The sequence below is a fragment of the Thalassophryne amazonica genome, chromosome 8, assembly GCF_902500255.1.
Source record: "Thalassophryne amazonica chromosome 8, fThaAma1.1, whole genome shotgun sequence".
Taxonomy (NCBI): Eukaryota; Metazoa; Chordata; class Actinopteri; order Batrachoidiformes; family Batrachoididae; genus Thalassophryne; species Thalassophryne amazonica.
Window position 1 is genome coordinate 92,058,806 of NC_047110.1, and position 25,285 is coordinate 92,084,090.

Here is a 25,285-nt window from a genome sequence, read left to right on the forward strand (position 1 = left end):
CGTACTTTTCTGCTCTGGGTGTGAAATGTTTAGTTATTCCTCGGCCGCCTTTAGCAGTAACGGTACTTGTAATAAGTGCAGCTTATTCGTAGCTTTGGAGGCCAGGCTGGGCGAATTGGAGACTCGGCTCCGCACCGTGGAAAATTCTACAGCTAGCCAGGCCCCTGTAGTCGGTGTGGACCAAGGTAGCTTAGCCGCCGTTAGTTCCCCCCTGGCAGATCCCGGGCAGTCGGGAAAGCAGGCTGACTGGGTGACTGTGAGGAGGAAGCGTAGCCCTAAACAGAAGCCCCGTGTACACCGTCAACCCGTTCACATCTCTAACCGTTTTTCCCCACTCGACGACACACTCGCCGAGGATCAAACTCTGGTTATTGGCGACTCTGTTTTGAGAAATGTGAAGTTAGCGACACCAGCAACCATTGTCAATTGTCTTCCGGGGGCCAGAGCAGGCGACATCGAAGGACATTTGAAATTGCTGGCTAAGGCTAAGCGTAAATTTGGTAAGATTGTAATTCACGTCGGCAGTAATGACACTCGGTTACGCCAATCGGAGGTCACTAAAATTAACATTAAATCGGTGTGTAACTTTGCAAAAACAATGTCGGACTCTGTTGTTTTCTCTGGGCCCCTCCCCAATCAGACCGGGAGTGACATGTTTACCCGCATGTTCTCCTTGAATTGCTGGCTGTCTGAGTGGTGTCCAAAAAATGAGGTGGGCTTCATTGATAATTGGCAAAGCTTCTGGGGAAAACCTGGTCTTGTTAGGAGAGACGGCATCCATCCCACTTTAGAGGGAGCAGCTCTCATTTCTAGAAATCTGGCCAATTTTCTTGGATCCTCCAAACTGTGACTGTCCAGCGTTGGGACCAGGAGGCAGAGCTGTGGTCTTATACACCTTTCTGCAGCTTCTCTCCCCCTGCCATCCCCTCATTACCCCATCCCCGTGGAGACGGTGCCTGCTCCCAGGCCACCAATAATCAGCAAAAATCTATTTAAGCATAAAAATTCAAAAAGAAAAAATAATATAGCACCTTCAATTGCACCACAGACTAAAACAGTTAAATGTGGTCTATTAAACATTAGGTCTCTCTCTTCTAAGTCCCTGTTGGTAAATGATATAATAATTGATCAACATATTGATTTATTCTGCCTAACAGAAACCTGGTTACAGCAGGATGAATATGTTAGTTTAAATGAGTCAACACCCCCGAGTCACACTAACTGTCAGAATGCTCGTAGCACGGGCCGGGGCGGAGGATTAGCAGCAATCTTCCATTACAGCTTATTAATTAATCAAAAACCTAGACAGAGCTTTAATTCATTTGAAAGCTTGTCTCTTAGTCTTGTCCATCCAAATTGGAAGTCTCAAAAACCAGTTTTATTTGTTATTATCTATCGTCCACCTGGTCGTTACTGTGAGTTTCTCTGTGAATTTTCAGACCTTTTGTCTGACTTAGTGCTTAGCTCAGATAAGATAATTATAGTGGGCGATTTTAATATCCACACAGATGCTGAGAATGACAGCCTCAACACTGCATTTAATCTATTATTAGACTCTATTGGCTTTGCTCAAAAAGTAAATGAGTCCACCCACCACTTTAATCATATCTTAGATCTTGTTCTGACTTATGGTATGGAAATAGAAGACTTAACAGTATTCCCTGAAAACTCCCTTCTGTCTGATCATTTTTTAATAACATTTACATTTACCCTGATGGACTACCCTGCAGTGGGGAATAAGTTTCATTACACTAGAAGTCTTTCAGAAAGCGCTGTAACTAGGTTTAAGGATATGATTCCTTCTTTATGTTCTCTAATGTCATATACCAACACAGAGCAGAGTAGCTACCTAAACTCTGTAAGGGAGATAGAGTATCTTGTCAATAGTTTTACATCCTCATTGAAGACAACCTTGGATGCTGTAGCTCCTCTGAAAAAGAGAGCTTTAAATCAGAAATGTCTGACTCCGTGGTATAACTCACAAACTCGTAGCTTAAAGCAGATAACCCGTAAGTTGGAGAGGAAATGGCGTCTCACTAATTTAGAAGATCTTCACTTAGCCTGGAAAAAGAGTTTGTTGCTCTATAAAAAAGCCCTCCGTAAAGCTAGGACATCTTTCTACTCATCACTAATTGAAGAAAATAAGAACAACCCCAGGTTTCTTTTCAGCACTGTAGCCAGGCTGACAAAGAGTCAGAGCTCTATTGAGCTGAGTATTCCATTAACTTTAACTAGTAATGACTTCATGACTTTCTTTGCTAACAAAATTTTGACTATTAGAGAAAAAATTACTCATAACCATCCCAAAGATGTATCGTTATCTTTGGCTGCTTTCAGTGATGCCGGTATTTGGTTAGACTCTTTCTCTCCGATTGTTCTGTCTGAGTTATTTTCATTAGTTACTTCATCCAAACCATCAACATGTTTATTAGACCCCATTCCTGCCAGGCTGCTCAAGGAAGTCCTACCATTATTCAATGCTTCAATCTTAAATATGATCAATCTATCTTTGTTAGTTGGTTATGTACCACAGGCCTTTAAGGTGGCAGTAATTAAACCATTACTTAAAAAGCCATCACTTGACCCAGCTATCTTAGCTAATTATAGGCCAATCTCCAACCTTCCTTTTCTCTCAAAGATTCTTGAGAGGGTAGTTGTAAAACAGCTAACTGATCACCTGCAGAGGAATGGTCTATTTGAAGAGTTTCAGTCAGGTTTTAGAATTCATCATAGTACAGAAACAGCATTAGTGAAGGTTACAAATGATCTTCTTATGGCTTCGGACAGTGGACTTATCTCTGTGCTTGTTTTGTTGGACCTCAGTGCTGCTTTTGATACTGTTGACCATAAAATTTTATTACAGAGATTAGAGCATGTCATAGGTATTAAAGGCACTGCGCTGCGGTGGTTTGAATCATATTTGTCTAATAGATTACAGTTTGTTCATGTAAATGGTGAATCTTCTTCACAGACTAAAGTTAATTATGGAGTTCCACAAGGTTCTGTGCTAGGACCAAGTTTATTCACTTTATACATGCTTCCCGTAGGCAGTATTATTAGACGGTATTGCTTAAATTTTCATTGTTACGCAGATGATACCCAGCTTTATCTATCCATGAAGCCAGAGGATACACACCAATTAGCTAAACTGCAGGATTGTCTTACAGACATAAAGACATGGATGACCTCTAATTTCCTGCTTTTAAACTCAGATAAAACTGAAGTTATTGTACTTGGCCCCACAAATCTTAGAAGCATGGTGTCTAACCAGATCGTTACTCTGGATGGCATTTCCCTGATCTCTAGTAATACTGTGAGAAATCTTGGAGTCATTTTTGATCAGGATATGTCATTCAAAGCGCATATTAAACAAATATGTAGGACTGCCTTTTTGCATTTACGCAATATCTCTAAAATCAGAAAGGTCTTGTCTCAGAGTGATGCTGAAAAATTAATTCATGCATTTATTTCCTCTAGGCTGGACTATTGTAATTCATTATTATCAGGTTGTCCTAAAAGTTCCCTAAAAAGCCTTCAGTTGGTTCAGAATGCTGCAGCTAGAGTACTGACGGGGACTAGCAGGAGAGAGCATATTTCACCCGTGTTGGCCTCTCTTCATTGGCTTCCTGTTAATTCTAGAATAGAATTTAAAATTCTTCTTCTTACTTATAAGGTTTTGAATAATCAGGTCCCATCTTATCTTAGGGACCTCGTAGTACCATATTACCCCATTAGAGCGCTTCGCTCTCAGACTGCAGGCTTACTTGTAGTTCCTAGGGTTTGTAAGAGTAGAATGGGAGGCAGAGCCTTCAGCTTTCAGGCTCCTCTCCTGTGGAACCAGCTCCCAATTCAGATCAGGGAGACAGATACCCTCTCTACTTTTAAGATTAGGCTTAAAACTTTCCTTTTCGCTAAGGCTTATAGTTAGGGCTGGATCAGGTGACCCTGGACCATCCCTTGGTTATGCTGCTTTAGACGTAGACTGTGGGGGGGTTCCCATGATGCACTGTTTCTTTCTCTTTTTGCTCCGTATGCATCACTCTGCATTTAATCATTAGTGATCGATCTCTGCCCCCCTTCACAGCATGTCTTCTTCCTGGTTCTTTCCCTCAGCCCCAACCAGTCTCAGCAGAAGACTGCCCCTCCCTGAGCCTGGTTCTGCTGGAGGTTTCTTCCTGTTAAAAGGGAGTTTTTCCTTCCCACTGTAGCCAAGTGCTTGCTCATAGGGGGTCGTTTTGACCGTTGGGGTTTTTCATGGTTGTTGTATGGCCTTGCCTTACAATATAGAGCGCCTTGGGGCAACTGTTTGTTGTGATTTGGCGCTATATAAGAAAAAAGTTGATTGATTGATTGAAGAAGGCCTGCCTTCAGCTCTATATCCAAGGCCCTAAAGGAGAGAGAGCTCTAAAATGATGTCCTTAATTTCTCCAGTACCGAAAGTTGTACTGTTAAGGGACGGAGCTTATCAAAATTCCAATCTTTAATAATTTAGCACAATTTCTCACTCAAACCTCATACTGGGTTTTGGTACCCATCCTTATGGCCCCTTCACACATAACATGAAATTGGGCAAAAGAAGCAGAAACCGGCCGAAAAACCAAACGATTTGAGGAACCGTGAAATATTCCACCTGCTGTCGGGATGGACACACGGTCGGACAGGCGTGAACGATATCGTGGTGACGGTTTCGTGCACGGTTGTGTGCGCGCACGAACACAGTGCGAGCACCTGGAAAGTGTGACACCACATCGCGCTGCTGCTGTGGAGACACACACACAAAAATACCACAATTTCTAATATTTAATCCCTCTTATCGAGCGAACAATACAAGTATAATCCTTCTGTTCCTCTATATATGACCCACGGTCATAGATGTAAAGTCATGAACTGACCATGAATGAAGCAATGCGCTCTTATCCACATTTCCACATCTCCCAGTGCCATGTGTCCAGCCGGCCTCGTGTGTCTAGTTGGCACCGCATGTCCAGCGAGCGCCATGTGGACCATAGCTCATGTGGTGGACATGATATTCAGATTGCCAGCTGAGTGTTCACGTGATCAGACAATTCTTTTCACATGGGCCAGCCTGCCGATGTGTGCGCTGACGTGGTCACTCCTCCCCGTTGCAAAAGCGATATGTGTTTTTAAGTATTTCCACGTGAGGGCAGCATGTCCATGCATGTGCCTCACAGTGGAGTGTTGTCAGGTGATATCCTTCATGGCACGGTATGTGTTCTACAGCTGTAACTTTCATTCCATCTGCTGTTGGGAGGGAAACACTGTTGGACAGGCATGAACAATACCGCGGTGACAGTATTGTGCACAGTTGTGTGCACGCACAAACACAGTGCGAGCACCTGGAAAGTGTGACACCACATCGCGCTGCTGCTGTGGGACACACACACACACACACACACACACACAAAAAAAAAACACCGTAATTTCTAATATTTAATCCCTCTTATCGAGCGAACAATACAAGTAGGATCCTTCTGTTCCTCTGTATATGAGCCATGGTCATAGACATAAAGTCATGAACTGACCATGAATGATGCGATGTGCTCTTATCATGTCCACATCTCTCAGCGTTGTTTGTCCAGCCGACCCCGCATGTCCAGCCGACCCCGCATGTCCAGTCGGCACAGTGTGTCCAGTGAGTGCCATGTGGACAATAGCTCATGTGGTTGACGTGACCTTCAGATCGCCAGCTGAGTGTTCACGTGATCAGATGGTTCTTTTCACATGGGCCAGCCTGCCGATGTGCGCACTGACAGTTGCTCCTGCCTGTTGCAAAGGCAGTATGTGCTTTTATGTATTTTCACGTGAGGACAGCATGTCCATGCATGCGCCTCACGGTGGAGTATTGTCAGGTGATATCCTTCATGGCACGGTATGTGCTCTCCATCTGTGACTTGCGAGTCCACAGATCTCAGCAGCAGTTGGCACAGACATGCCCACCTCTGTCAACCAACTCATCTCACAGAAAAAAAGTGCCACTCTCTGTTCCTTTGTTCTGTGATTATTTATTTTATGTATTTGCTATGACAATATGTATGTAGTTATTGTTGTATTTATTTATTTGTCCTGATCTCTGTGTTCTAATTTAACACGTTATGTGCACTGAACCGTCAGTTCTAGCGAGTCACTGGCCGATGGTCGGCTGACATGCCTACTGTGTCCACGGTGCTGTGAGCAAAGCGATCATGCATGAATGTGTTCACGCTTTTCACCGTGGTGGGAGTGACATTAGCCTGGCCGGTGTCTGGCTGATAACACAGTTCACACTGTACCATGCATGCTGAGACGTGGCTGTGATCTTGTCTGTATGTAATTATCAGCGTGTCATGAGAACACGAGAGCCCGCCCACACATGTGCATTGTACACAGCGGTCAGTTGCCAGCCATCCATATGCGCACTGTGCTGGACAGCGATTGCACTCTGGCCACCTCCGGGGGAGGGGGACGACAACACACTCATACGCCACCTGTGTTTTGGGGGTGCCCACTGCACATTTGCATGCCATTTGTGGTGGTGGGGCAGATGCCCAGTCCCACGCCATTTGTGTTAACACACTCGTGGGGCACTTACAAAAAGGTGGGGCCATTCAAACATTGAGCTCGAAAGTGGTCTGCCTGCACTCTATTTTTGTGCTGGGAGCGCGAATGGCCCTGCCTTCTCCAAGTGCCCCACGAGTGGTGTTGGATGTTCATGGGAGGAACCTGGACTCCGGCCGATGCCGGCCGAGAGTGGGTTGAATGAGCACTCGCTTAGCATTCGTTGAATGTTGGCCGCTGGTGTGAAGGCTGCCTTAATCGCGCCATTCGGCCGTGGTTCAACATGATCGATGATTTTGTGCAGCATATCGTGCCGTGACATGCTGTGCGAATGCTGCGAAAACAATCGGATGGCAGTGCAACCTAGTCTTCACCGTTCAAATGGGTTTCCGGTGCGAGCGGCACTCGAATATAGAGTGCATGTGCTGTGGCCGAATGAATGTGGCGACTGCTGTGTGAGGCATGCGAGTTTGGCTCTGATTTTCTGTGAGTGCCATTCGATTTAGTTTTTCAGAACACAATGATGGTGACATCTAGTGGATGGTGAAACCCCCCCCAAAATGATTTCTTGGCTGCGTCTCTAAGGACAGAGGATAGATGGTATCTTTGAGCATCCATGATGAGAGAGAGGACATTTTAATTTGTCCTTGATTACATTTGAAGCCGTCAGTGGAATATTATACATGCAAAGTGTACATATAGAGATATACATGAGCCCATCCTCACATTTTTGCCCTTTGTTGTCACTGTTCAGCTGCAGAGTCTTATCAACCGGTGTAGTTTCCTGTCTGGAGTGCAGTGAATACACTTTGTAGCTTCTAGTATGTTGCCAGATTAACATATTTTCCCTTCTGTTATTTTCACGACCACTAATCTGCATTACAGAGTGTAAAAAAACACCCCAGCAAAATTAATCAAAAGTCTCCTTTCGCTGAACATGTGAAAAAGCTGAGGCCCGTATAACTGCACATCACCACTGCACCACATGCACACCAGATTTATTTTTACGGGGAAGGAGCCAGATTTTTGATGGCTGTAAATGGAGTGGCATAGATTTACTGCATCCACAACAAATGTGTATGTATTCCTTTATGAGTTCTTTAGCTATTACTCACAAGGAGCTGGTTTGTCAGTGCTGTGTGTGCTCTTTCTGTGCACTGTACTTCTTGCAGTAATGAATGGCGCTGGTTAAACTATTCTGTCTCCGTCAGGCTTTCGGGGGGCCTACAGAGAAGCTCCTATAGGCTTTCATTAATCTGGCTGTCAGAGAGTATATGGGTACTATCTTTTGTACGGGTCGTGGTGGGCAGTGGCGTTGCCCCTGCCCTCTCCCACTGTTGACACGGTGGTCCGCAGGATCGCTGATGTGTTAAGACGGCGTGCGGGTGGAGTGAAGTGTGGCGCGGTGCTTTTACTGTCTGCGCACAGAAGTACTCGCTCAGAATTCATCAAAACCTCATCTGCAAACTGAAACCTGGGAATCCCTGGAATTTTGAAAGTTGGACTCTCTTTTTATATGTTCTAGCCAATAATACCCGTGCACATGAAGAGGCTAACGGTATTTCCTCGTGTCTATAAAAGTGACTTGTTTCTTTGGCAGCTGTAATTATAATCATGTCTGTGAGAGAAGAAATCCTGGGATACGTAAGTGCCTGTTCTTGATAGTATCCGTCTTTGTGACTTGTTGGCTGAACATTCCAAAACATATTTTAATTGGGTGGAAATCTGATCATGACCCCAATGGCTGTGACCTCACCCGAATAATTGATTATTGGCAGTCCAGGAATCCAACTACATAAATTTTTAGTGAAAATTGTAATAAAAAAAAAAAAGTTATTTTGGCCTTTGACCCTAATGACCTTGGTGTTCACTTGAATATCAGTTGTTGGCTGATGTTGCCTGGCATTTCAGTAGTCCAAATACATGAAGGTGTCATATTCAGTGCAAATTGTAGTTTAAAAAAAAACATCTATTCAATTCAATTTATTTAATTTACAAATCACAACTAAGTTGCCTCAAGGCGCTTTACACAAGTAATGTCTAACCTTACCACCCCCCACAACAAGCACACAGGCGACAGAGGTAAGGAAAAACTTCCTCTGATGATATTGAGGAAGAAACCTCAAGCAGACCAGACTCAAAGGAGTGTCCCCCTGCTTGGGCCATGCTACCGACACAATTGACAGTACAAAAGTTTGGGTGATTTTGGGAGTCCATGCTGGTGCACAGGACGGGAGGTCTGCAGAAGAAAACACCCACTCCCATCTCTGGATGGAGCTGCACCTCAAACAGAGAGAAAAAAACAGAATCAGGCAGCAGAAAGACAACAAATACAGCATAGTTTGTCAGTTTAAAGCAACAAGGAAAACAAGAAATACTAAGGTGATCGCCGGCCACTAGCCCTAAGCTTCACTAAAACACCCAGACTTTAGATAAAATTGAGGCTGCGACCGGGTCTTTTCCTAATAAAATGAATTCAAAAGGGTAGAAAGCATAGTAACATAATATGCTAGTATGCTAGCCATACGAAATTGAAAATAAGTGCGTCTTAAGTCTGGACTTGAAAGTCTCCACAGAATCTGACTGTTTTATTGACACAGGGAGATCATTCCACAGTGAATATTGGTTGTTGACCAATGTTGCCTGACCACATTGGGAATTCAACTACATAAGTGCACCATGCTTGCTGCTAATTGTAGTGTGTGTGTGTGTGTGGGGGGGGGGGGGGGGGGTGTCTAAATTTTGACCTTTGACCCCATTGGCTTTGATAGTCACCTGGATAACTGACCTTTGGCTGGCATTGATTGGTCAAATCCAGTATCCAACTATATGTGCACCAGGTTTGGTGCATATCAGAATAAAAATCAAAATTTTGACCGTTGACCTTGAACTTGAACAAAGAACCCCTCCCCCCAACAAACCTTTAAGGACACTTCTGGGATCGAGCCTCGTCCACATAATAAGTTTAGTTGAAATCGGCACCAGGGAGGAGCTGAAGAACAAACAGACAGACAGAGGCTTCTGAAAGAGCACTGATTAAAGTGTGTTACTCCACAACAGCTCAAAATGCACAATTTTTAAATTCAGGTAAGTCTTAAGAAACCCACACCTCTCTGTGTCTTTGATTGGGCAGCTTTGTAGGACTTCCTGAGAATTTGTGGAATCCCCAGTAAGTTGCTGGGCATCCTTGCTGGCCTGAGCCAGGGATGTGTTCTAGGTTTGACTGTTGCAGAGTGGGTGTTTGCTGCTCTAACCTGTGTTGGGTCTGACACTCCTTTGTCATGACTTCGAGTATGGCAGGCAGACACTCTGACAAGGAAACCAAGATATAAGGGTTTGTATATAACAGCTGAGTGGAACCTTGTCATTTGATTGGTGCTTTGTATGTCACGTGACATGGATTATTTGTGTTGTGTTGCATTTAGTGTGCAAATACGGTTCCATTTAGCGTGCAAATTTGGTTCCATACATTTTGTACCATTGCACGCTGCAGACCCCGCCCACGCACACATTAGTGGGGGTGGCGTTTAGCTAAACATGGTGGAGTTTGTTTTGCTGACGGACAACGATTTGAATGAATTTAATTGAAGGGGCTAATTCTTCTATCACACATACAAAAAACAAATCCACTACGCCGTAAGACATTTGGAGGCATGAAAAGCTGTTGGGATTAAAAGATGGATGAATTTCTGATGCAATTTTTCATTGGACTGAGGAAGTACACAAAGCTTTTTTTTTTTTTTTTTTTTTTTTGAAGTATCATGGACTATCTAACTGTTTTTCCAAGTTGACTGAGAACAATTTTGGACTCCTATTTAATGTTCATGTTGGATTGTTGATGTCAAAGCACCAGTGATGAACACCAAAATGTAAGTCCCATTTCTGTTGTTGATAAATTAACATAATTTGAAATGACAAGGATCTATTTTCGCCGTTATATAAAACAAATAATGAATGTTTTTACATTCTTTCAATGGAACAAATATTTAATTCGGTGAAAGCTTTGCCTCGTTGAATGGAACATTCCATCTTTCACCTCATGAAATATTAACACCATTGAACTCATAAACATTCATTATTTCTATATTAGCGTCTGTTGCCAGACATGAGATTTACTCACGTATTCATTCAAACAAAAGCAAACGTGTCAAAAATGTGTCAGCCCTTTGTATTACCCACATTCCTGATCAAAACTACATCATAAGTCACAGTTTTGAGAAATTACTGCATGAATGGTCTACATTGTCATCACAGTGCACAATGGGCCACACAGTCAGGTCCATAAGTATTCAGACAGCATTACAATATTTGTAACTGTGCCTGTGTACTCCACTACAATGTAATTGAACTCACTGTGAGTGTAGACTTTCAGATTTAATTAAATAGAAGAAGTACGTCCTATACCGGCCCGGAGACCTATGGTTCCTGTGCCTATCCCCTGATTCCATAGTGTGAAGCAGATGATAGTCAACAACTCCCCTTGGGTAAGATGTCAGTTCATTGCATGTTACTTCCTCAGCCAAAGTCGGTACCCATTTGCAGTTGGTTTGACTGGGACAATGCAGATTAAGTGTCTTGTCCAAAGACGTAAGTAAGTAGTGTGACCGGGAAACAACCCCAGGTCTAAATCGTGGTCGCTCAACACCTTATCCCACTGAGCTGCCTGCTTTTTAATTTAACCGTTAAGAAATTACAGCCATTTTTCTGCACAGCTCCTCCTTTTTCAGAGCCTATAAGTAACTTGACAAACTATATATAAGTATTACTGTTGATATACATCATCACTTTTACAGCCAATTTTCTTTCTACAGGTCAGGGGATGATGCATGAACCTTTCCAAGTCACTGAACATGTCTTTGACTTCATTGACATCAAAACAGAAACACAAGCAGTGTGGTACTGTAGGGTGAATCTGTCTGAAGGAGGCAGTTCTCAAAAAGTGAGTGAGTATGCGAGTAGGATACCAGTGAGGGAAGCCACCAAGATACCATGACAGCTCTGAAGGAGTTAGTCTTCTGTGGCTGTGTTTGCACAAACTGTGCAACTTTTACCTGTTGCACCACCAGTTACAGGTTCATAGTCAAAGCTTCCCATGTGCTTTCTGGCGAACTGTAGCTGTAATTCCGCATTGTTTTTTTTTAGGGGACTCATCTTGTGTGTCATACCACATGAAGCTGTTTTATGGAGACCTAGTAGACACAAGTTGCACTATGGACAGTTTTCCATTCACCGCCACAGAAGCCTGTAACTTACTCTGTGAACATACATCAGCTAGTGTTGCAGATAAAAAGTAATTCTTATATAGAAATGGCTCTTTTGATCAATAAAAAATATTGTTCCTCCATCCTAACGGACAACTTGCAAACCTACAAGTATTATACACATAATGAATGTTTATGAGTTCAGTGGTACGAATATTTCATGAGGTTCGTCTTGTTGAATGGTTTGTTCCAGCTTTCACCAAATTAAATATTCGTTCCATTGAAAGACTGTAAAAACATTCATTATTTGTTTTATATAATGGCTAAAATAGATCCTTGTCATTTGATATTATATTAATTTATAAACAACAGAAAAGGGACTTACATTTTGGTCCTTCACTGCACTGACTTTATGTACTTACAAAAACAAACAAAAACACTTTGTTTATTTCCTCATTCCAATGAAAAATTTCATCAGAAATTTGTCCAGCTTTGGTGCATCACTGCTGCTTTGACATCAACAGTCCAACATGAACTTTAAATAGAAGTCCAGAAATAATTCTGACAATGTAGTCCGCGATGCCATGCACCGAGTTTCTGTAATTCCAAAAAAAGAAAAGAAAAAACGTCATCAGTGCAGCGAAAAAAAATCACGTCAGAAATTAGTCCAGCTTTTCATTCTAACTTCCTCCTAACAACTCTTCATGCCTTCAGATGGTTTACAGCGCAATGGATTTGTTTTGTGTGTGTTAGAAGAGTTAGCACCGTCAATTAGCTCCTTCAGATCGTTGTGTGTCAGCAAAACAAACTCTGCATGTTTAGCTAAATGCTGCAGGCACTAGTGGGCAGGGTTCGCAGCGTGCAATGGTCCAGAACGTATGGAATAAAATTTTTACGCTAAATGGAACCAAATTGCACTTGCAAATTGCACTTGCAATTTTTACCTTGAAAAATAGGCCATTCTAGGGGTACCCAAAGAGGAAAAGCCAGGTACGACATTCTCAGAAGGCTGGGGAAGTTTGTTGAGTGGGCAGTCTCATTCTGGGTTAGCCAGTACATGGCCCTCAGTGAGGCAGTCAGAGTCCGTGGACATTTTTAAGTCAAGACTTAAAACCTATTTTTATTCTCTTTGTTATGAGTAGTTTTTATTTTGTTATGTTTTATTCTTTTACTTCTGTTTTATTTAGGTATTTGAATTTTATTTTTATTTATTAATAAATAAAAATAATTTTAATTTTTTTATGTTGAACTGTTCTGTGTGAGACACCTTGAGATGGCTTTTGTTGTAATTTGGTGCTTTATAAGATGATTAAGTTGAAATTGAACAACATTTTATTGAGTCTTAAAGTAAATAAATATGAAATTGGTCACTGGATCCTTAAACTCTGGACATAATAAACTCTACATGGTGGATCCTTGATCTCTGGACATAAACAAAAATAAAATGTTAGTTTTTGTCAAAAGCGTTTCCTTTCAGACATTATTATTGGCATGAATGTCTTTCCATACCTATGAGCTGCAGCTCTTGCAGCTGCACTGCAGGTCAGGTTTATAAAGAATGCAATACGTCTCATTTTGGGAGGAAAAACCGTTTTAGTCGATTGTAGTTTATTGTCTGTATTGCAACGTTTGTAAGAGGAGTCATTTTATTTAAAGCGGCGATTCGTTTTGAAGTTATTAATTCCGAGTGGACTTTGTCTCAGCAGAGAGCCGCGCAGCGTTTAAAGCTGTGACAACGGAACGGAGGACAATTCTCGTTTCTTGACTGCAACAAGACAAGAGTCCCAGTTAGTGACTTTAATCCACACAAAAGTGACTCATGATATTTTAATGGATTTCAGAGGGGTTAAGAAGCGGACTTACCGCTTCTGAAGAGCAACGAATCAAAGAACCACGAGCCTGTTCAATGGCTTCGATTCAATGGCAAAGCATTGCTTCAATTCATGCTTCAAACTGGAGTCACGCTGCAGAAACGGTTGATTACAGACGCTGTATTGAAAATCGCAACGGTCCAAAATTATTGCGTAATGGGCCGTAACGCAAGTTTGCGCTAGCTCGAACCCTGAGGATCCACTCGACCATTATATAATCCTCCATGATGCACTTTTAACTGCTGGGATTGGCTCCCCCCCACCCCGTGGCCCTTCATTGGAGTAAGCGGTTGAACATGAGTGAGTGATGCACTTTTACAGAATATTCGTTATAGACGTCACACTAACCTCAGCCAGGATTTGATTTTATGTCTTCTTTTCCCGAATCTCACCTGCTGTTTGTCCGCCTGTGAGGCCACACCCACTGTGCCATGATGCTTAACCCTCTGGGGCCAACGCCGTTGTATACGACAGCTGAGTACAAGTTTTATTAAATTATAAATAACTTTTTAATGATATGAGATAGAAACTTACTTTTTTTGCTGAAAAGTTAACTCCGCGGACTTTCGAGCCAGCCGAGCGCCATCTTTGTACTCCTCATAGAAGCTGTGTGATGACGTGCGCAATGTTAGTGTCCAATTGGAATTGGTTCACCGTCACATGGGTTTACAATATCCAATCGTAGGGCAGAGCAGTCTCACATGGTAGACCACAGATCATTTGTAGAAGCAATGTGTTACTCTTTGGCATGTGAATGCTGTCTGAATAGCCCTCTGGCTGCTGGGTCCAAGCATAAAAGTACAGCGTTGCACATATGAATGAAGGAGTTCAGCGTAAGAGGGTCTAATGCAACCTCACGTGGTCGACCAAAGAGTGTCACTGAGAGAAATGATTCCCCAATTGGTCAGGGTATATTGCTGAATATAAGCCTCTCTCGCTCTCACTCGTAAAGTGCCATTTACGCATTTGAATGAAAGGGGGGTGTCAACAGGGCCTCAAACTGTGAAGAAAGGTTGTTTACAGTGCAGGAACACATTCCAAGAGGGAGTCAAACTCCATGGAAATAAAAAGTTTGTGTTGTAAGCCTTTGTGTAATAGTAGACAGAAATTGCTTTGAGATGGGGCATGAAGACAAACAAAACGCATAGACCATTTTGTATATATTGTTCAAAATTTGCATTTGTGTTTATTATTAGAACCTTAATTTTCTAAATTCTTTTGTACAAGACCCCAAACTAACTTTATAAAGTGTCAAAATAGTTGTTTATTATAGTTTGCTGTGTGTTTTGAATAAATGTGTGTGAAAATTATTTGCCGCTTAATTTTTTCTTTTCTTATTTCTGATTGTAAACCTTTATTACACTTATAAAACACTACTATAGCATATATATATTCTGAAAGTACAGGTTGTCCTGAAAAAAGAGACGTACCACTTGATTGTGGGATGCAGGGTGAGCTTTTAACAGCAATAATAAAACATTTATGCCAGGCGAGTGAACTGTCCAAAAAATGCCCTCGGACCCCAGAGGGTTAATAATCATGAAACCCTCTCTCAGTCTCCACAAGAAGCACTTAATCTGCTCTGACAGTGAATGCACCTGATGTCCGTGCACGGTTCTCACCAGCACACCTCATCCCATGCACGCTAAAAGCGATGGTTCCACACCTGCTCGCCATGCTTTGTTAATCTGAAGACTTGGGCAGATATGAAGTAGTTGCACTGTATGCTAATGTTGCTCGCTGCTGTTCTTGCTGTCACATGCGATTAGGGCTGGCCCGTATCCTTACACTGATCTCAGCTCAGAGCAGATATGCGGCTCAAACCAGCCAAAGCTGCATCCACGCCAACTTTTGATCTGGGGGGTTTTGTGTACAACATTTTCATTACTGAGTGAGGTTGCTACGAAACATAGGCAGCAGCAGGAGCAGCAGGTGGCTCAGGCTGGTTGTCAGATTTATTATTTGCAGTGTCTACACTTACTTTATGCTGAATTCCGGTGTCCTGTATGGACGCCGTGTAATGTTGCGTTTGTTCTTCCACTGGCTGCAAAACAGAGTTTGATTTGTCTCTACATGGTTTACCCATACTGTCATGAAGCTAAATGTGAGCAAGAGAGAGCACAAACAGTTTGATATGTCCGATAAAACACATACACGAAGGCTTTATTTGTAAAAAAAAAAACAAAAAAAACAATAAATGCCATCCCCGCCAGTAGTAACGTTCAGCCACCATTATAAATGCAATACCAGTTTATACTCCATAGCAAATTAAGATAAATGCCACCACCCCAGTTTGTTAAAGCATAATAAATCCATTCAGCCATCCTGAGGGCAATGTTGAGGTCACATGGTACAATCACAGGCCATTTTTTCAAGCACTTATAAAGAACACGGTTTATTGTCTTAAGGTTGTTAAACTCATAGAAGGACGCGGCTCCAGGTTTAAGACATTAACACTCAGTGGAGTTCCGACATTTTGATCAGGTACAACAAAACCAACAGCACCATGTTGTGATCGACAATGTGTTGTAGTACTTCTGCTTCATGAGACTTTTCATTTAAAAAAAATCGTTACATTTACTTTTCGACTTCTGTACCATTGCATAAAGGATGAACCATAGATATTTTGTGTGGTCAGTCTCATTTCATTTAATACACATTCATTACTCCATTTTAGCCCTGCAACACATTTCAAGAAACAAAATTTTTTTAGGACGCCGGCAGTTTATTGTAAATACAAGGATTAAGTCATCACTTTTATAGCCCGTTTTTTCAGACCAGTTAGGTGATGAATGCATGAACATTTACAAGTCACTGAATGTGTTGTACATTATTTTCATCAATCAGTAAGAAATATAAACAGTAAGATACTGTCTGGTAAATCTGTGTCAAGTAGAAAGCTCTGAATAATTGAGTAACCATGTTGGAATGAGACTAGTGAGGGAAGCCATCAAGACACCCAGACAGGCTTCTGTAGATGCGAGTGGAAGAACTGGGAGTGGTGCAACATTTGCTTGTTGCAGTCCCATTGACAGCTTCATGATGTTTCCTTTAATTGTGTTCCCTATATTTTGAGGACCAGCATTGGTGTTCCCTTCGCCTTCTCCAGGCATCTGGGTTCTTAAAACCACAACACTTATATACTGGATCATACCCAAAGAGAAATATCCAAAATATCATATCTGAGATTTTCTCACAGTGCAAGTGATACTCCTCCTCTGACTCTCCCAAAGTAACCATTTGTTTGATACAGTCTTTCCGCCAGTACCCAGTTATCCTCCACAGAGACATAGCACCAAAGACATAGTCATTCTAGTCATTGCCTAGTGTCCAAGTCTCCCAGCCATACAAGGAAACAGAACCAGAACACTAAAGACTTGCTCCTTTATTCTTGTGCAAAGATATCAACATCGACAAACAGTTCTGTCCAGCAACCTCATGATTCCATAAGATTTTCCACGGTGTTTCTCAATCTCAAAGGCTGAGGAACCAGAGACATGAATGTCACTGCTGGGATAAGTGAACGTTTGTACAAATTCAACACTTTTACCACATACAGATAAACGTCTGATGGCCGGATCTAGGAAGTCATTGAAAATCTGGATCTTAGTCTTGATCCAGGATCATCGCAAACCAGATGCTCAGTTGCAAGTTGAGTATCTCATAGAGGAAAAAGAAATGTATGAACGTAATCCTAGAAATGTAGTCCATTTACCATTCCACTGAAATTAATTGAAATCCATGTGGACCCTTTTGAGTTATCTTGTCTGAAACCGGTTCAATCCATCTATAATGACTGAACACTGACTTCAGATCAGACAAACTGTATAACATTGCACATCCATTTTACATTTATATTTTTCTCTGTCGTGTTTGGTTCAGTCAGGCACATACTGGTCCACTGATTTATGATCCTGATATCGGAGAGGACATTTGCTCATACTTTATCTTGGTGGTTTTGTGTCCACTTTTTTGTTGACTTGACTGAGCTTGCAGTCCGAGCTGATGTAAGCCTATGTTAATTCAGCGTGGACAGTACAGGCTTTGTTCTGTGCCCTTTGCTGCAGCACCAGAGCTGAGCAGGGTGTGCTTATGTGACCTCTACTATTGTAGCTTGATGCCAGTTTGAAGCTTTGTTTGCTGCCTAAGTTGGATCAAAACAAGAGTTGAGCAGGGGAGAGGTAAAGTATTCTTCCTTTTAGTGTAGTTTGCATTTTTGATTCATTAAGTTGTTTATTTTCCTTAGTGCTCCAGCCATGTAATTACTCCAGTAAAGGTTTATTTAAATAAGCAGTGGACCTACTGGAAAAAAAGCTCTTTCACTTTAATCTTTATGAAGGCGCTTCACACATTTGTGAAATGCAAGATGAAGGGTGAGAAGAAGCAGACACGCTTTGAAGTTTTTTGCTGCTCGAGTATTGTGTGTCAGTGCAAAGTGAGATCAAGACAAAGATTACGTGTTACCTTTTTAGTAAACATGAGATATTTGTTGAGGAAGGCTTTGTGGTTAGACTTAATCAGCGTTTCACAGTCTCCAACAATAACGTAAAACCACAGATACACTTAACACAGGATGAAGAGATTCAGAACCTACTTTGCTCTGTTTCCTGACCTATTTGAAGCGTTTCACTGGCATTATGCAGCAGTTGCAGTGTAGATGTTCACTCTTCATTACTGTGTCAAACACACATGTTTTAGTCTCCTGTTTTGAGGATTTACAATGTGGAAATTAAAGTATTTGAAGACTGTTTTTATTCCTCTTTATATTCCCTTTATTGTCTCCTCAGGTCTGCAAACTGCAAGAGATGCTTTGGTTGCCATTTCATCAAAACAACATGAATCCACATCCTGTTTCAAGTGAACAAGTGTAAATAGTCAGCATAAAGTTGACCCCCTTGAACACCACAGAGAACCATCACCTAGTCCTTAAAAATACCTTATTACCACATCAACCACCCAACTTTGAGCCAAATGGCACTTTTGGCCAATCAAATCATGGATGCAAGGATTCTCAGCAGTATGAATGGGAGAGTAGAGCTGTCGCAGTTCTTGAGGGTCACCAACCAGAGCATCGTATCCCAGGTGAATTCTGTCCAGGAAGACAGCCACAAGAACAGAAAATACCCCTGTCCATTGTGTGGAAAACGTTTCAGATTTAATAGCATCCTTTCTCTGCACATGCGCACGCACACGGGAGAGAAACCCTTCAAGTGTCCATACTGCGACCACAGGGCTGCACAGAAAGGCAACCTGAAGATACACCTCCGCACTCATAAGCAAGGCATTCTGGGCAAAGGCAGAGGAAAGGTTAGAGAGGAGAACAGACTGCTTCATGAGCTTGAGGAAAGGGCGATTCTAAGGGACAGGCAGATGCGAGGCGGCCATACTGGTCATCAGCTGACACCCAAGGTAACCCAACTTCAGAAGCCCCAGCTTTCTCAGAGCAGCCCAACTCCACCTGAGTTCTTATCCACATTTGTTGCCACGGAGAGCCAACCACATGCATCCAGATCACCGAAGGTCAATACCACCAATGATGAGCCTATCCAACCCCAACCTGTAGGTTTCCGTTGCTCGTTCTGTAAAGGAAAGTTCAGGAAGCAGCAGGAGCTGGAGCGCCACATCAGGATTCTGCACAAACCCTACAAATGCACATTGTGTGACTTTGCTGCCTCACATGAAGAGGACCTCATTGGCCATGTCGAGAGCACGCACATAACTGCAGATTCGGCCACAGGACAGAAGCCTTCCGTGGGCACCAGTGACAAAGGGAAGCCTGTTGGTGAATTCCCTTGTGAGGTGTGTGGGCAGACTTTCAGTCAGGCCTGGTTCCTCAAAGGCCATATGAGGAAACATAAGGACTCCTTTGAACACTGCTGTCAAATCTGTGGCCGTCGTTTTAAAGAACCCTGGTTTCTCAAAAATCACATGAAGGTCCATCTTAACAAACTGGCTGCTAAGAGTAATCTCCCTGCTGAGCTTGAAACATCTATTAACATGGGTAACCTAACACAAGATCATCAGAGCACCCTCTACTCCCAATATATCTCCCACATACACACCAGGTTCCTCACAGCTGAGAGAACTGATCAGCCAGACTATAACCATATGGGAGCCATGGCAGGCATTGACCTTAAGCTGAGGGAGATGTTAGGGAGGATGATTTCTTCAGGTTCAGTCCCTCCAACAGATGTCAAATCCTCTCCTTTGTTGGGTTTAAACCATCTCCATCCTCCTCTGACCTCTACTGGCATGGAATATCTACAAAAAGCCATCACTAACAGCAGCACGTACCGAAACTGGCAGATTATGACCCCAAGACTTGCTGTTGAACAGCAAATGATCCATACAAAAGATCACCACCAGCAACAACAGTGTTCCTACCTTCCTGAGACACATCTCCCTTTAGAAGAAGGGAAAGTTTCTCTTGGTGACTCAGACACCAAGGCCATCAGCAGACCCAGTAGTCCAAGCAGTTTGAGCCTTCATGGGCCAAAGGAGGTCATCCCAGAACCAGTGCCCTCCCAGTCTGGCAATGCCTCCGACCATCAACTACAGTCCTATTCCCCAGATACAGGTAATTTGCCCGTCTAAAAAAAACGCTCACAGGCAGGGTCCTATTTAAAACTTTGTTCACTCTGATACATCCATATTAAAAGTAAGTTTGTTTTGCTCATATAATGTGCCCTATACCTATATAGGGAAAAATACTTTCATCATGTACTTGACGGAGGTGTAGATGAAGTTACATGTATCTTAAAATTAACTTTTTCATTCCAAACTCCAGGCCACTCCTGGGTGGAATGGAACTAATGAAACCTAATGGAATTATATTTTGACCGCACACCATTAAAACAGATGTAGATGTGGAATTTCTTTGAATAATAAGAATAAATATATTGATGTAGTTTACAGTCAGTTTTGTTTCTCATACTGGCTAAACAGTTCCTAAATGTGCTTCACAATAAAAGTATTAAGTAAGTACTGGTAGTTTGAAACTGGTAATCTTAGAAATGGCCAAATCAAATATTGATTTGGAATAGTTTTTTCTTCTAAAAACAGTATTTTTTAAAGCATACCGCTGGATTACACTGCATGCATGAAAAAAGTTTTTTTTTCTTTTTTGTGCGTACCACAACGCAACCATGGAGACTTGCTCAGCAAAGAAATATTTGTCTTTAGCTTGGTAAATTAGAGCTACACAAGGTTAATGAAGCATGTTCTTTTTTTGTTTGTGTTAAAAAAGAACAAGATGGAGTCACACACAGGTGAACTGATTTGGCGAAAACAAAAACGAACATGATTTTTGGTCAGTTGTAACAGAATAATGTAGTACATGTAATTGTTAATTTATTATCTGGATAGCAGCCACTCTTGGTAGCTGTCTGACACAGCCATAGCATGGCCAAGATGATTCTGCTGTGTGTTAGATGCAGCAACGCGCGGCTGACCTGACGCAACAGTGGCTCAGCATATTAGCTTAGCTATCTTAATTTGCTTGATAGCATATAAATAGCTTCCCTTACCAAAAAATAGTACTGATAAGTATATAAAAAGTAAACTGGAAGTATACTTGAAACATACTTGCATGTACTACTTTTTGGTAATGATTGTAAAGGAGTCTGCAAAGTGCACTTATGGGTTTTACACAATTCTGCCTTACCATTTTATAACTATTCTAAAAATGGATTGATGTAATTTATTTATTACAACCCCAATTCCATTGAAGTTGGGACGTTGTGTAAAATGTAAATAAAAACAGAATACAATGATTTGCAAATCCTCTTCAACCTATATTCAATTGAATACACCGCAAAGACAAGATATTTAATGTTCAGACTGATAAACTTTATTGTTTTTGTGCAAATATTTGTTTATTTTGAAATGGATGCCTGCAGCACGTTTCAAAAAAGCTGGGACAGTGGAATGTTTACCACTGTGTTACATCACCTTTCCTTCTAACAACACTCAATAAGCATTGGGAACTGAGGACACTAACTGTTGAAGCTTTGTAGGTAGAATTATTTCCCATTCTTGCTTGATGTAAGACTTCAGTTGTTCAACAATCCAGGGTCTCTGTCTTTGTATTTTGTGCTTCATAATGCGCCACAGATTTTCAATGGGCGACAGGTCTGGACTGCAGGCAGGCCAGTCTAGTACCCACACTCTTACTACAAAGCCACGCTGTTGTAACACATGCAGAATGTGGCTTGGCACGGTCTTGCTGAAATAAGCAGGGACGTCCCTGAAAAAGACATTGCTTTGATGGCAGCATGTGTTGCTCCAAAACCTGGGTGTACATTTCAGCATTGATGGTGCCATCACAGATGTGTAAGTTGCCCATGCCATGGGCATTAACACGCCCCCATACCATCACAGATGCTGGCTTTTGAACTTTGCGCTGGTAACAGTCTGGATGGTCTTTTCCCTCTTTTATCTGGAGGACACAACATCCATGATTTCCAAAAACAATTTGAAATGTGGACTGATCAGACCACAGCACACTTTTCCACTTTGCGTCTGTCCATTTCAAATGAGCTCGGACCCAAAAGAAGGCGGTGGCTGCGTTTCTGGATGTTGTTGAGGTATGGCTTTTGCTTTGCATGGTAGAGTTTTAACTTGCACTTGTAGATGTAGCGATGAACTGTGTTAACTGACAATGGTTTTCTGAAATGTTCCAGAGCCCACACGGTAAGATCCTTTACACAATGATGTCGGTTTTTAATGCAGTGCTGCCTGAGGGATCAAAGGCCACGGGCATTCAATGTTGGTTTTCGGCCTTGTCGTTTACGTGTAGAAAATTCTTAAGATTGTCTGAATCTTCTGATTATATTACGGGCTGTAGATGATGGAATCCTTAAGTTCCTTGCAATTAAATGTTGAGAAACATTGTTCTTAAACTGTTGAACTATTTTTTCACTCAGTTGTTCACAAAGTGGTGAACCTTGCCCCATCTTTGCTTGTGAATGGCTGAGCCTTTTAGGGATGCTCCTTTTATACCCAGTTATGACACTCACCTGTTTCCAATTAACCTGTTCACCTGTGGAATGTTCCAAACAGGTGTTCTCTGAGTATTCATCAACTTTCCCGGTCTTTTGTCTTTTCCCAGAAATATTTGTACAAAAAGAAAAATGTCTATCAGTTTAAACATTAAATATCTTGTCTTTGTGGTGTATTCAATTGAATATAGGTTGAAGAGGATTTGCAAATCGTATTCTGTTCTTATTTACATTTCATACAACATCCCAACTTCATTGGAATTGGGGTTGTATTATCTGCATTAGCTTGCTATCCACCGTGGCTGAGTTAACAATTCAGTGTTTTTCCATTACCAATAATGTACTATGGTGTTAACTACGGCGTTCTGTTATGACGCTGATCTCTTTGCTCAAAGTTGTTTGGTCTTATCCTGAGTATTTGAACAAAAGGCACTGAACATTACTTATTTGCAATACTCCCTATTGCATATAGTCACATCCAAGCCACTGTATGGGACAGGCTGTTAATATTTACCTTATTTTGAAGGCCTTTACCATCAGCTATACTTTTGGTTACACTGTAACTGATACAGTCAGGATTAAAAATACATAAAATAAGTGTAAACTAGACTGGACAAACTAAGTAACACATAATAAATACATATACACAACCACATCCCACTGATTTTACTTTTCCTGAAGCGGCACAAAGCAGCCACGCAGAATAGCACCCTGCTGTACAATGTTGCTTCTGGCTTCACAGGGCTTCATATATTTTGATATTTTAAAGTTCCCCAAGTTCTGCATGATGGGTCATTAAACAATGAATTTACATTGTCACCTTTATGTTTCTTGATTCTTTAACTTGTCCAGCCACAGTCAGTATGCTGGTAAGCACAGACATCACTCGTAGCTAGCAGTGCTAACTGCTTCAAAGTCCAGTGTCCACACCACAGCTGTCCTTGTTGAGATCACAAACCTGACATAAATCTTTCTCCAAGCCTTCGTGGTCACACTCTTGCAAAATTGGATAAACTTGCACAGTTTTCTCATAGATACATAGAGAAATAAAACGCAAATGTCAACTGCTGTAAAAAATGGGTTTGAAAATTTGACTGGAAACAAATATTGATGAAATAATGCACTCTGGGTCGATTCCTATATGCAGGAGGGAGAATTGTTATACAAATAATGAATGTTTATGAGTTCAATGTTACGAATATTTCATGAGGTGAAAGCTGGAACAAACCATTCAACGAGGCAAAGCCGAGTTGAATGGTTTGGTTTAAATGGTTTGGTTTAAATATTCGTTCCATTGAAAGAATGTAAAAACTTTCATTATTTGTTTTATATAACGGCTAAAATAGATTCTTGTCCTTTGATATTTTATTAATTTATAAACAACAGAAAAGGGACTTACATTTTGGTGTTCCGCTGTAACGTGTAGTCCAGTGATGCTGTGCACTGACTTCTGACTTCCATAAAAAAAAAAAAAGACTTTGTGTAGTTCCTCAGTCCAGCCAAAAATCATGTCAGCGTTACATGTGAACAGCTCTTCATGCACCCAGACGGCTTACAGCGGAGTGGATTTTGTGTGTGTGTGTGTATGACATACAAGCAACCGGGTCGTCAACTTTGTACGAGGTCTGTCCGTAAAGTATAGGTCCTTTTTATTATTATTTTTAATTAAATGGATTTGAATCACGTACAATTGCATCAGCCAAGGTTGAACCCTCGTGCGCATGTGTGAGTTTCCCCATGCCTGTCGGCGACGTCATTCGCCTGTGGGCACAGCTTGTGGGAGGAGCGCTCCACCTCCCTTGTCGGATTTTTTTTCTTGTGAGAAAATGGCCGAACGCTTGGAGCAGCGTTACTGCATTAAATTCTGCCAGAAACTTGGCGACAGCCAGGCAGAAACTATTTGAAAAATCCAAACGGCTTTCGGAAATGAAGCCATGAGCAGCACACGGATTAAGGAGTGGCCATCAACGAGCCGAAATGATGAGATTGTTTCCAAAGTACACGCTGTGGTTATGCGGGATCGTCGCTTGACTGTCCGAGAAATTGTTGAGGAAGTGGACATTAGCAAGACTTCGGCACATTCTATCATAACAGACGATTTGGGCATGAAACGAGTGGTGGCGAAGTTCGTGCCGAGGTTGCTGACGGCGGAGCAAAAGCACCTCCGTGTGGAAGTCTCACAGGACATGCTGGACTCCATTGACACTGATCCCAGCTTTATGGACACCATAATCACCGGAGGTGAGTCCTGGGTGTACGGGTACGACCTGGAAACCAAATTTCAGTCGTCACAGTGGAAGCATTCCACATCGCCAAGACCGAAGAAGGCGCGCCAAGTGTGCAGCAACATCAAGGTAATGCTGTTTTTTTTTACTCCCGTGGTATGCTACACCACGAGTACGCACCACAGGGTCAAACAATAACAAAGGAGTATTACAGGGATGTCCTGCGTTGTCTACGTGATAGTGTGCGGCACAAAAGACCGGAGTTGTGGGCCGGAGGAAATTGGCGCCTCCACCACGACAATCGCCAGCTCATTCCTCTCATTTAATTCAGACTTATTTGACCAAAAACCAGACTCCGGTGGTTCAACAGGCGCCTTACTCCCCTGACATGGCCCCTTGTGACTTTTGGCTCTTCCCAAAACTTAAAATACCAT

The 25,285-nt window shown here is 42.0% G+C and overlaps 1 protein-coding gene across 1 annotated transcript in view; it reads left to right on the plus strand.

The window, feature by feature from the left end:
* LOC117516097 overlaps positions 1-25,285 on the plus strand; it is a 91,987-nt gene that overhangs the window by 11,000 nt on the left and 55,702 nt on the right. The window contains exon 2 of the mRNA XM_034176990.1: positions 18,415-20,204. Within this exon, the coding sequence (XP_034032881.1) occupies positions 18,599-20,204 (1,606 nt within the window). The 5' untranslated portion in view covers positions 18,415-18,598. The remainder of the gene's footprint in view (positions 1-18,414; positions 20,205-25,285) is intronic.